General features: G+C 41.1%; 1 protein-coding gene across 1 annotated transcript in view; it reads left to right on the plus strand.

The window, feature by feature from the left end:
* The first annotated feature begins 8,911 nt into the window (after window positions 1-8,911).
* CNKSR2 (connector enhancer of kinase suppressor of Ras 2) overlaps window positions 8,912-13,629 on the plus strand; it is a 184,651-nt gene continuing 179,933 nt past the window's right edge. The window contains exon 1 of the mRNA XM_009997284.1: window positions 8,912-8,969. Within this exon, the coding sequence (XP_009995586.1) occupies window positions 8,912-8,969 (58 nt within the window). The remainder of the gene's footprint in view (window positions 8,970-13,629) is intronic.

Here is a 13,629-nt window from a genome sequence, read left to right on the forward strand (position 1 = left end):
TTTCCCTACTGCCTGTCTGCTGTAGACCTGGACACTTGGTGGCTTTCCACTTCCTAAAGTAATTTGCTAGTGAGAAGCACAGCTGCAAATAATCACAGGAGATAGTGAAAAGCTATGGAAAATGAAGACTTTTGTATCTTAAGTCCTGAGGGGTTGTTTCAGCTTTATACCCCCTTCTAAACTGCTGAAGAAGCCAATACCACACCTATTTAGACAACGCCTCCCATCCTTAGGGGATATAGTGGTTGAACATCAGTGCTTACAATCATATATTTGGGAATTTGGTATTTTGTCACTGCTGCTTTTTCAGAGGAGCAGGTGCTGTGCGTGAGTGCAGTTGCAGTTGGAGATGTGCAGCCATGGCCCCAGGAATGGGATGGACGGTGGGCTGGTTTGCCTTGGGCACACTGTGTGCTCACTAGCCTTTCCAGCTCTGGCACTGTCAGTTGGTCGTGTGGTTATAGAATCACAGAATCATTTTGGTTGGAAAAGACCTTTAAGATCATAAAATCTAACCATTAACCCAGCATTGCCAAGTCCAGCACTAAACCATGTCCCTAGGCACCACATCTACATGTCTTTTACATACCTGTAGGGATGGTGACTCAAACACTTCCCTAGGCAGCCTGTTCCAGTGCCTGACAGTCCTTTCGGTGAAGAAATTTTTCCTAATATCCAGTCTAAAACCTGAACCTGGTGGTTCTCGCTTCAGCATATTTAGATATGGTCAGTGCTCACTGCTTCCTGGAGAAATGTGTTGGAGAAGTAATAAAGTTGCTGGTTGTTGTTTGATGGGCAGTTGCTCTCTTAGTGTAAACCAGTTGTGTAGCCTTTTTTGTTTGCAGACACCGGAATACATGTTTGGCGATGAATTTTAATCCTATATATTTGGCCATAAGCTGTGTTTTAATCTTGTAAGGTTGCTTTGTGCTACTACAAAGATAAAACTCTAGGAACTCTAAAGTTAGAAGGATACTGCTGAGAAAAACTTTTTGTTGTGCTCGTCCATAAGTTGCTTTATATTTTAGGGAAAACTGATTAGTAATAAAGTTACTCCTTATAGTCAGATGTTTGGTAGCAAGTTCTTAGAAAACATCAAATCCCTACAGTGGTAGTGATGCAGAGAGATGTTGCACATGGAATCATTTTAGAGGAGAAAAATGTTACCATTTGAAATTTAAAAAAAACCTTATCCAATCAAACGCGAATCATAGAAGATATTAGTTAATGGTATTTAGAACTCAAATTTTCTAGTGTTGATTTTAAAATGCCTATGTGGCAAGACAGTTGCAGCGAATTCTAGTTTAGATGTGATAATTGGAGCAGAAATGTAATACTTTGAGGAAGAAGTTAAACATTGACTGGATCAAGAAGACTTTGCTTTCCTGAGGTACTCTGCAAACTGGAGCACCTGAGAAATGAGGAGAGTGACTGTGAGAGTGTGAAAGCTGCAGAGTGAAACATAGTAGAAATAAAAGTAGCTGTTGAGAGATTTGCCTCTATTAGCTAGCTAGCTTGAATTTCATGGAGAAAGAGAAGTTTCAAGTGTCTTGGGTTAGGGCCATGTTTACTTGTATATTACTTTGTACAGACTCTGGCATTATGAGACCATTAATAAGACTAGACTAGCAGGATCCTTGTGTCTCATAATATTACATGTAAAGGGACAATGCCATTTTCTCTTCTTGATTTTTCCAGAGCTTTGAGGGTATGTTCCATGTCCTCAAGGCTGCTTCAATAATTATGACAGCATAGTAGGAAAATAATTGAGAAAATAATGGGATTTCCTCTTAGAATTTTTAGGGGAGTATTTAATTCAGTATAAGTATAATCACTGAGAATCACAGAATGGCTAAACTCGGAAGAGACCTTAAAGATCATCTAGATCCAACTCCCCTGCATAGGCAAGGACACCTCCCATTACACCAGGTTGCTCAAAGCCCCATCCAACCTGCCCACGAACACTTCCAGGGATGAAGCATCCACAGCTTCCCTGGGCAACCAGTTCCAGCAGCATACTAAAGAATTTCTTCCTAATGTCTAACCTTATCTACCCTCTTCCAGCTTAAAACCACTACCCCTTGTCCTATTCCTACAAACCCCTGTAAAAAGTCCCTCCCCAGCTTTCCTGTAGGCCCTCTTCAGGTACTGGAGGGCTGCTGAAGAGCCCCAGCTCTCTCAATGTGTCTTTATAGGAAAGGTGCTCCAGCCCACTGATTATATTTGTGGCCCCGCTTTGGACTCCCTCCAACTGTTTTATGTCCTTCCTGTGTTGAGGACTCCAGAGCTGTACACAGCACTCCAGGTGGGGTCTCATGAGAGTGGAATAGAGGCAGAGAATCACCTCCCTTGACCTTCTGGCCACACTTCTTTTGATGCAGCCCAGGACACAGTTGGCTTTCTGGGCTGCAGGCACACATTGCTGGCTTATGTTGAACTTTTTATCAACCAACATCCTTCTCCTCAAAGCTGTTCTCAATCCATTCTCTACCCAACCTGTATTTGTGTTTGGGATTGCCACAACCCAGGTGCAGGACCTTGCACTTGGCCTTATTGAACTTCATGAGGTTGGTATGGGCCCACCTCTCAAGCCTGTCAAGGCTGGATGGCGCCCTTTCCTCCTGTGTGTCAACCACACCACACAGCTTGGTGTTCTCAGCAAACATAGTAATGCTTGGACAACTTGGAGAACTTCTGGTTTTGGTAAAATATCATATTTAAACAAACACTTCATCTCTCCTCCCCATTAGCCTATCTGATCTTAATTCAGAATACAAATAGGTTTCCTTGGGTAGGGGTAGGGAGAAAAATAAAAATAACATTACAGTTCAGATATTTCCAGTTTATCTCTAGATGCCTCCCTGAGTGTGCTGACCTTCTAATCCCGAGCTTGAAATCTGTCATTTTATATATTGAATTATGAGAGTGAATGCACACTCTCTCATCCCATCCCCTTTGTGGCTGCCCTAGGCCCCTGGAGTTTGGTGTAGTAGTGTTTATCAGAAGTAAATTTATGCATTCCTTTGATTAGCTTTGAGGGATTCCTGATATTTAATGATGCTGCGGGTTGTTTGCCAAGCTCCTCTGCCTTCCACTAGCGCAGAGATTTCTGCTGCCATTATCAGCCACACTAACTTTTCAGCACACTTCAGCATTTCTAGTGTGCAAAGGCCACAGCTGTAGTTGAACAATGTGGTTGTTGTAATCCAATAATAAGAGTCCTAAATATAACAATAATTATAACCTCTTACATTGAGAACAATATTAATAATCAGGGATACTAGTCCTTGAATTGCATAGAAATAGAGCTCAATAGTGGTTGTTGCAGTGTTATCCATGTTTTAAGATTTCAAATACTTTGCAAAACTTGTATGTGCTTGTTTAAAGATTTGGCTTTGCTATACAGATGGACATAATGGAAACAAAAAGCATCCAGAAAAATATAAATGATTACATTTATCAACAGCTAAACAGAACACTGAATTTTCTTCTTCTAGTTAACAAGTCTAACTTGCCATAATAAGCCCTGATTATAAACAATCTTAACAGTAAGCACTGATTTTATTAACACTATGTCCTACTTGACACTACATCCAGTTCAGTGTTGTGTATCATTAAGTCATGCTTGTAGTTAGTCTACATGTCCATTTTCTGTCTCTCCATCTCCTTTTTTAAGTTTCATTTTCTTTTTTTCTTTTCTTTTTTTTTTTTTTTCAAGAAAACCCTTTAAAAAATTGGTCAGTGTGAAATTCTTTGTAAAGTAGAGCTGTTGATGAGCCATGTATGATCCACTCAGTCTTGATGTTTTTGCAATGTTCTGATGATCAAAATTGCCATTTATTGCCATCATGGGTATCCAGGTCTCCTAAGTCCATGATCATGAGAAGAGAGTTTATCTGTTGTCACAGAAACAACAGAAACTTCAGAGTTAGATTATTAGAACAGGATTTGATTTTTAATTACAGAATTCATAGCGACCCATGACAAACTTCACAGTGACTCGATCTCAAACTTCTGTTTCAACTCGTTGCTGTTGCTATACTCTCCTGGACTCCCAAGTTCTTGCCTGGCATAAGGCTGTGTCCTTGTTCACTGGTGGCTTTTCCTTTCACCAACCACAGGCCCTTCTGGCAAGTACCTTAAAAAGAACAAAGCAACATGCAAGGTCTAAAAAATACTTACATTCCTTATTTTGTGTATGTCTTCAGGAGCCCAGTATGATAAGTTTTAATTTACCTCACTGCTGTACAAGGTACCTCAGGTCTAGTAGCCAGGATCTTGCCATTTATAGGAGGATACTCAAGAGATGCTGAGTTTGGATTTCATTGCTACTTCTCATGTTTGCATCTTCTGTCTTTTGAGTTCTTTGTTCTACAAACTTAATGTGCTTTTTTACATATACAGAGGATATAAAGTGGGGTTTTTAATGCATTGTGTTTATCTTTCATTGTCTAAAAATTTAGGTTTTAGGTAGCAGTACCTTTCAGCAATGTTTTGGCTGTGAACAGTTAAAGATTCATAGAAAAAAACCATACCTACCCTAAACTGTACATGGAAAAATGTATTCTTGTACTGTATTCTATGACTAAGCACGTTGTGTTTGAAGGAATAATTATTTGGATTGCCTCAGTAATTTTTAATATTTGTTTTAAATACTTTTGGAATTTTGTTTGACTCATTTACAGATATTTGCAGAGAGAGGGGGAGAAGGACTGTGAGAGAGAATAAAGTCTATAATAATTCTATGGAGTGGAGGACAAATACATTTTGCAGTTGGAAGGTTTTTGCCTTAAATCAGAGATAACCAGTGCACAAAATGATTGTCTTGCTATTTTGCAGTTCTTTTTTTTTCTTTAATCCTGTACCCATTCATAAATCTAGGGCCTTCAATTAATATTTTTTTTCCCTCCAGTTTAAAAAATATTTTATTTTTTCTAATCCGGAACAAAACCTGCTTCTGGAGTTTCTTTTGCCATTCTACCTGCACTGCTCCTCTGGGATAAGGCATTACTTTTTTGCAGCCATCCTGTCAACAATAGGCATTCGACATCTACTGCAATTAAAACATTCTGTTCTTTGCTCTGTCTTTTGGCACTGATAACTGTGACATCTGTTTGTCACATATGAAGCCCAGGAAGAGTCCGAAGCAGCAAGCATCCCTTACGTGAGCATTCCTTACGTGGGCAGGGGAGAATTATCTTTGCCTCTCAGGTGGGGAAGCAGCTGGCTTGGCTTACACCTGGTTTCTGTGGTGGCACTGAGGCTTAGGGACATGGTGAGTTTCCAAATGCCCATCTCCCATGTACAGATTCTGGGGAAACCTGGCCTTGCCTAATCTTTCTCCTCTCATGCTCTGGTTCTCCTAGGGAAGAAACATGAGTGCATGTCCCAGATAGAAGCTCCTGTTACAGGGACAATTGCCTGCTTTGGGCTGCCTGCAGTATCAGTGCCCAGGAGCCGCTGTCTGGTTGAGGTGAAAGAAGGGAGAAGTTTTCTGGTTGGTCATCTTGCTTTTTGACATAAGCAAAGCTTGTATTTTTGTATAATTAAAGTGAAAAGGGTAACACCCAACCAGCTCCAGATCAATCAATTAATTAATTAATTATTAAAGCCTAGGTACAAATGTGCAAAACATAGCACGATGTTTTAACAGAATAGAAACTCAGTTAAATATTTACATTTGAAACGTGTAGACATGTTTGCAGTTTCAAAGGTGGTTAGTCCTTAAGAATAGTTGGCTTAAATTTAATGGATATTTAATTGTGAACAGGGAGGAAGTAACTGTGATTTTTTTCCTGAACATTTACTGTTTTAGTATCCCCTTCCATCATGTTTTTTTTAGGTTAAAATGTAGCAAATAATCATTTACAACATGAAAAGACATTAGATAGTGCTACATAAATGTCCAGCTTATACTAAAGTCAAGTTTATTTATTTATTTTTAATGACTTGTTAAATTCTGTGCTACACACATTGTCTGGATTTATATTTGTTAAGCCGTAAACCTGATGGAATTCAGGTAGGGCATACTCTTTATGTTCAGATTGAAAACAGATTTGTTTGCCTTATATTTAAAGAAAAATAAAAGCCCCAGCCCTGTAAATTGCTTTTGAAGAAAGCTATGTGTCTGTCCCTCCTGTGCAAAATTATTCTATGTGTTGTCTGTAAGTCATTGCTTTTCAGTAAATGCTGGGTTTACAGAACAAGGACTTGCCAAGCGAAGTTATCAGTTTGCATCCTCATTTTGATTTACCAGGGCAGCATAAAAATACACTCCTATGTCAAAGTGTCAGGTATGGTAGTTACACCTGTGACGTTTATCATCTTTCCTTAACCCCATACTAAAAAGAAGGCTGATAAGATCACAAGCTCTGTTACTTTCACTGTAGTTTTTTGGTCTTAAGGAAAAATAATTTTGCCACCAATTTAGGAAAGAATATTCTACCTAGTTGCCACTATTTTAAAAACTGCATCTTCTCATGTGTATCTGAGCAGCTGATTACAAATTTTAGTTCAGACCTAGCCACAGAAAAAGTCTGTTTTAATACTTTTTAGTCTCTTAGAGATGAGAGGAAAGACTGAAATGCTTGCAGAGAAGGAACAGACTGTGAGATCAGAACCTGAGGATATATTTCATGGAGAAGGTCATTTGACTTTGAATTACTGTGATGTTTATAACCTGTTCTGACACTGAAAGACAGGGCGGTTTGTTGGTTTGCTTGTTTCAAAAGCTAACCTGTTACACATATCAAAATAAGACAATACCTCAGAGACATCATGAGGTGTGGAGTTGAGTTATTAGTCAGGAGATTACAAGCATGGAAGATTTCCCTAGAGGATATTTCTGCTTCTTGCAATTGCATTCCACAAAATCAGATGAGTAAAAACATGAAATGAAACATTCTTTGATCATTTTCTACTGCACATCTCTAATAAAAGGAATTCATTGCATAGAAATCTGCCTGATTTCACATCAGCAAGCCATTAAAAATTGTTAATGATTTGATGAACTCTGACTTGGACCACACAAGATATAAGTCAATGATGGAGTAGGGGAAAAAATCCAACTCCAGTGTGCTCTACTTGCAAGAGAAAGTTTTCTAGAGAAGGTTTGGGTTTTTTTAGTCTTAAAAGCACTGATTCTTCTGAGCAGTCCACGGCTTGGACAGGTGCACCCTTCTCTGGGTTAAAAACTGGTTGAATGACCAACAGTGTCTGGTAATCAATGGTGTCCCTCAGGGATCAGTACTGGACCCAGTTCTATTCAACATCTTTATTGATGACCTGGATGTGAGGATTGAGTCCACCCTCAGTAAGTTCAAGGATGACACCAAGCTTGGGGGAAATGTCGATCTGCTGGAGGGTAGGAAGAAGCTGCAGGAGGACCTGGACAGGCTGGGTCAATGGGCTGAGGCCAATGGCATGAAATTCAACAAGAGCAAGTGCAGGGTCCTGCACTTTGGCCACGACAACCCCTGTCAGCAGTACAGACTGGGGGAGGAGTGGCTGGAGGGCAGCCTGGCAGAGAGGGACCTGGGAGTACTGGTTGACAGCCAGTTGAACATGAGCCAGCAGTGTGCCCAAGTGGCCCAGAAAGCCAATGGCATCCTGGCTTGTATGAGGAATAGTGTGGCCAGCAGGAGTGGGGATGTGATTCTCCTCCTGTACACAGCACTGGTGAGGCCTCACCTCAAGTCCTGTGTCCAGTTCTGGGCCCCTCACTTCAAGAAGGATGTTGAGGTGCTGGAGCAGGTCCAGAGGAGAGCAACAAGGCTGGTGAAAGGACTAGAGGGAAAGTCTTATAGGGGTGGGTTGAGGGAGCTGGGGTTGTTTAGCCTGGAGAAGAGGAGAGTCAGGGGTGACCTTATGATTCTCTACAGCTACCTGAAGGGAGGTTGTAGTCAGGTGGTAGCTGGGCTCTTTTTCCAGGGAACTAGCAACAAAACAGGGCATGGCCTCAAGCTGCCCCAGGGGAGGTTTAGGTTGGATATTAGGTAGTACTTCCTCACAGAGAGGGTGATTAGACATTGGAATAGACTTCCCAGGGAAGTGGTGGAGGCATCATTCTTGGATGTGTTCAAGGAAAGGCTGGATGTGGCACTTAGTGCCAGGGTGGAGCCAATGTGGTGGTGTTGGTCATAGGCTGGACTTGATGATCTTAAAGGTCTTTTCCAGCCTTGATGATTCCATGTTTCTTTTGGGGGAGCTTTCTTTACTTTTGCTATGTTTGGGTTTTTTCATTTGTTTAGTCCCTCTACGGATGAGGTAGAACTTGCGTTATACTTAATGAAAAGAGTTATCCCTTTTCTGTTAATGCACAGAATAGTCCATCTGTGTGCATAACATCTCATGGGTATGCCGGGTGGCAGAGATATGCAGTGTATTAACATCTTCAATGCTCTTCTAGGCCCCAGTCAAACTGGCCAGGTAATGAGTGGGATCTGGGCAACATTGCTAGACTCTGTGGTTGATAAGCTCTGATGGAAACCATGCATGGTGGGGGAGTACTTCAATAGTTAGCATCCTTGGAAGTCTGTGTTATTTCTGGGACACAAGACTTGAGGAATCTGTCAAGGTAAAAAGAAGGTTACATTATATAGTGTTTCTTTTAAATAGTAGGTGCATAAGGAAGAGGAGTATCATCATATGGTTTTACCTTAAACTCTCTTATTTTTGGAATATCTGTGCCTTTACATGCACTCAAAACATCTTGCACTTATTTTAGGTGAGGAGTGGAGTTGTTGAATATGAGACTGTTACTTGTGTATTGACATCACAACACCCATTTGGTGTCCTATGGGGCTTTATGCTTCCAAAATAAAATAAAATAACAAACCTGATAAAGATCTGAGGCCACTGTTCTTCAAACCAACAAGGACTGTTAGATGCTTGTGTCCTGGTTTGAGCCAGGATGAAGCTTGGCAACCTTAATTGCACCCATGACCAGGAACAAGGAATAGTACATCAAAGTGAGTTATTTGCTGGTATTCCTGTGGTATGTGGGCTGTGTGACATCCTCTGGTACGAGGGCATCTCGGGGTAGAAGAGAAGCAGATGGTGCCAGCTGTAATAATTTCTTACTGCATTGAGGTTCGGTGTATGCTGAACTTTCAGGAATATTGTAAAAGACACAGTGCAATTAAGAAAGCTGTACTTTTCCTGTTGGCTTCCAGGGTGTCTCCATGGACCCCAGGCACCCGATGTTATATGGTACATCTTGTCCTGTGCCAAGTTAAATGGCATTATCAGCCAGGAACTCCTGTTCCCTGCAGTTCCCCTCCTGTTGATCTGAACACAGCAGTGGCTGACTGGCTGCTGGCAAACAGGGCTGTCTGCCATGGCTCTGGGAACAAAAGGTGTGGGTGAGGAATGCTGTCAGCCCTTTTGCATTATTATTGTAGAATCATAGAATAGGTTGGGTTGGGAGGGACCTTAAAGATCATCTAGTTCCAACCCCCCGCCATGGGCAGGAACATTTCCCACTAGATTAGGTTGCTCAAATCCCCAGCTGACCTGGCCTTTAACAATTCCAAGGATGGGGCATCCACAGCTTTTCTGGGCAACGTGTTCCAGTGTCTCACCACTCTCCCACTAAATAATTTTTTCCTGATATCTAAGCTATATCGCCCCTCTTCCAGTTTTTAATACATTTCCCTCCATCCTTTCACTACAAGCTCTTGTAAAAAATCCCTCCCCAGCTTTTCTGTAGGCCCCCTTCAGGTACTGGAAGCCCTCCCCATAGGATCTCCTTGGAGCCTTCTTTTCTCTAGGCTGAACAGCCCCAACTCTCTCAGCCTGTCTTTGTAGGAGAGGTGCTCCAGCCCTCTGATCATCTTTGTGGCCCTTCTCTGGACTCCCTCCAACAGCTTTACTTCCTTTCTATGTTGCGAGCTTCAGAACTGGACACAGTACTCCAGGTGGGGTCTCACAGGAGTGGAGTAGACAGGTAGAATCACCGCGCTTGACCTGCTGGCCGCGCTTCTTTTGATGCAGCTCAGGACAGGGTTGGCTTTCTGGGCTACAGGCACATATTGTTAGCTCATGTTGAGCTTCTCCTCGACCAACACACCCAAGTCCTTCTCTGCACGGCTGTTCTCAATTCATCCTCTGTCCAACCTGCAGTTGTGCTTGGGATTGCCCCAACCCACGTGCAGGACTTTGTATTGTATTGTTGTTGTTATTATGTCCTATCTGTGCACAGTTTTATTTACAAAAAGAATTGCTGCTCTTTAATTAAGAAATAGAATGACAGAAATAAATTACTTTAAAAGGATACTCTGTTTAGGGAATGAGAGGCAGTAATTGTGGCAAGCTATTCTAAAAATGTCATGCAATCTACGGTTAAATCATTTTGTTCTTTCCTAGATATGTCTTTTACGAAATTGGTGAGTCAATTGTCAGTAATATTTTTGTTTCAAATTTTTTTCTTACCCTATATGAACTATGTGCAGCCTTCTATTATTACATCTGAATGTCAAAAATACATAGATAGCAGGAGGAGAAAGAGTAATGGATTTATTTAGAATTAACTGTCATTAAGTGTTTATTAAGTGTATCTGTCATGTCTTATTCTGGATGTATATTGCTAGTCTCTTAGCTGGGAATTAATTTTTTTGATACCTAATGACATTGAATATTTTAATGTTATTATTCTGATTCATCAGTCTGTGTAAGCAGTGTGGGACTTAAGGTCAGGAATATCAGAAGCACTTACTGCCTTCCTTTTTAGTCATTTAGCAGAAGTGCATCTATGGCCTATTCTTAATATATTTTTAGATGAAGTGTTTTATGTATTGTATTCAATTTCTTTCAAAAAGAAATGCTGTTATACATGAGACTGTACTTGTAAAACAGCTCATGAAATTAAATATACCAGATGGAAAAGTTGGGCTAAGAAGGTCTTTTGAAGAAAATAAGTACAAATACAGATAAATCAAGAGGTCTCATGTCAGATAATTCAAGATAATGGTATCTCATCTGTGTGTGAACATGTGAAGTGGATTCAAAAATTCTTGAGGAAAAAAGATTTCTTTTTACAACTTCAGTTTAATGTCTAAATGAGTGTTTATGGATCTGGAACTTGGTAAACAGCCTTTCTTTCAGATGTCATGCAGAAAATAATACCTGATTTCTATTACTGCTTCTCTATTTGTTAATAATGTGAGCATTGCTTAGCACTTAAAATAGAAGCACCAGCATTTGGATAAATTAAGGGCTCCCAGTGGGAATATGCAGGACTTGGGCTCTTTGGCATGTTCTGAAGCAATGGTGTTGAAGGAAGAAATTAAGGTCTTTCTCTCGTGCATCACACTACTATGCGTGTATTGTGCTGTTTTACAGTGAAACATTACTGTCCTGGTTTGAGCCAGGATGAAGCCACTTTTCCTTTTACTGTTTTTTTCTTTTTTCTTTCAGTAAGTTTTGTTGGTGTTTTTTTTAACTAATAGCAGAGTGTTCCAGCTAGGAATGATAACAGCTGGAATGTTTTTCTAACTGCTGGGTCTTCAAGGTCGCACCTTCACTCTGCAGGCTCAGGCACTATGGGGAGGTCTGTGACCCCCCATAGGAGGCTGAGTTAGACAGACAGCAAAATTGGCCAGAGATATTCCATTCCATATATCTACATAAGCTCAGAGGAAGGTCAGAGATCACAGAAGACAACTTCCTTCCTGTTTCTTCTTCCCTTCTCTTCCATCCATGGCCGGTGTCCGGGGGGACTCCGTCCATCCATCACCGTCGACCCCCAGGCTCGAGCTCTCCTGACCCTCATCACTCTGTGCTCTCCATGGCAGCTCCGGGATTTTTTGGAACTGTTCGCAGCTCAGGAGATGCTGTGGGAGTTGCTGGGGGTGGGAGGAGTCAATAGGGGGTTTGCACATTTCCTGAACATCCTGAACACATTTGTATATAATTTTATATATTTTCTTGTATCATTAGAATTTAATTAAAGCTGTGTAGTTTAGTTTTCAATCCAGCCAAGTCTCTCTCTCTCTCTCTCCTTCCCTACCTGGGTGGAAGGGGGCAGGGATCGAGAGTGTTGTTGTTGCACCTGAGTCAAATGGTGACAATTACTTTTGATTAACAAGCTGTTCTAAGGCCAAAGACTGAGTATTTGTTATTTAAGTACAAAGGGAAAAAATATAAAAAACACAGTAGGACACTCCAAAAAGCAGCAGATCCTGTTGTTTTTACTTCAGAGAGGGTTTCTGTCATCTTTTCTGTGCCCATGTGTGGCAACCAAATAATTTTATGGATCAAGGTTGGTGGTTCTGATAATTCCATTTCCCTACTCTAAAGGAACAAAACTTAGGAGAATAAAAAATTTATTAGATCATTGCTTTTACTGAAATTGTAGCCATTTGTATTTTCTTTGTTGGAGAATTAGGGAACAATTTTTAACTTCTCACAAGTTGGTCAAGCACATCTGAGAGCTAGGCTGTATGCAAAGATATGATACATGATCAGTCCTGGATCACAATTTTTGTTCTCTGCTAATAAGTTTTAATACAGCATATGGCTGACTTGAGCAATGATTAGAATGGGAAATTAATGGAGATGTGGCTACAAATGCTTGATTAACCTAGAACTTTAAGTGGGTTTATTTTGGAGGCAGGAAATCAGGTGGCAGGCTCTAAAAAGATGTGATCAGAGGTTACTGGAACTGGGGACCCGCTAAGGAGAATTTCCTGTGTCTTGGGCCTTTGATTTACATTCTGTTTGCATGTGGCTTGGTTTTGGTGTGTGAATTTGAGAAGTTAAAGCCGTATGAAGATTGTGCTGTTGTGTTGTAGCAGGGACATAGTGTGCCAAGGGCTGAGCCAAGAGCAGCAGGCTGGCCTTGCACTGGGACATCCCTGCCTGTGGTACAACATGTTCTTCCTGTGACTCTTGGAGGTGTGGTTACACCCTAAAAGGAGTGAATGAGAACAAAAATGCAACAGAACCAGTTTCAGAGAATCCTTATGCTATAAGCTGAGGTTCTTGTGAGTCAGCTGGGGCTTGGCAGTCAGATCAGTCTTTTCTCCTCATCTTCAGGATTTTCAGACATTTTGATTAGCAAGTACAAATGTTCTCACTTCATTGCAACCTAATGAGCAATGCTTGTCTTTTCAACATCAGGGAGAGAGATACATGTTGGCTGGGATTGAAGACAACCATCAGAAAGGTGGTGTCTCTCAAGAAGCTGCTAAATGAATGCATTCAGGTTTTTGTCAAGTCCTGCTACTCAGTGTCAGTTATGTTGGTCCATTGGAAGGGATTCAGACACAAATTTTAGATGGACCATCAAAGACCCAAGAGTCTTCTTTATTCCCTTGACACAGCGATGCACACACGGCAGAGCTTCCCTATACTGGTCTGAACCTATTAAACAAAGCTTGATGGGGAAGGGATTAATTCAATTGTCTCACATTCTGCAGTGCTTTTGTTCCAGGCAATAACGTGTAGTCAGCTACATGTTGTTAGTGTGACACTCAAACTGAGCAGCTACAATAGGGATAGCCCCCAAAGCAGGAGCTGGTCCTGTACTGCACTCATCCAGGTCCTGAGCAAACTTGTTTCATGCACTTCTAGGATGTTTTTTATGGCACAGTGGGCCTCTTTCTGCTCCTCAATTACCATATTCTGGGG

The sequence above is a fragment of the Chaetura pelagica genome, unplaced genomic scaffold, assembly GCF_000747805.2.
Source record: "Chaetura pelagica isolate M959 unplaced genomic scaffold, ChaPel_1.0 scaffold80, whole genome shotgun sequence".
NCBI lineage: Eukaryota > Metazoa > Chordata > Aves > Apodiformes > Apodidae > Chaetura > Chaetura pelagica.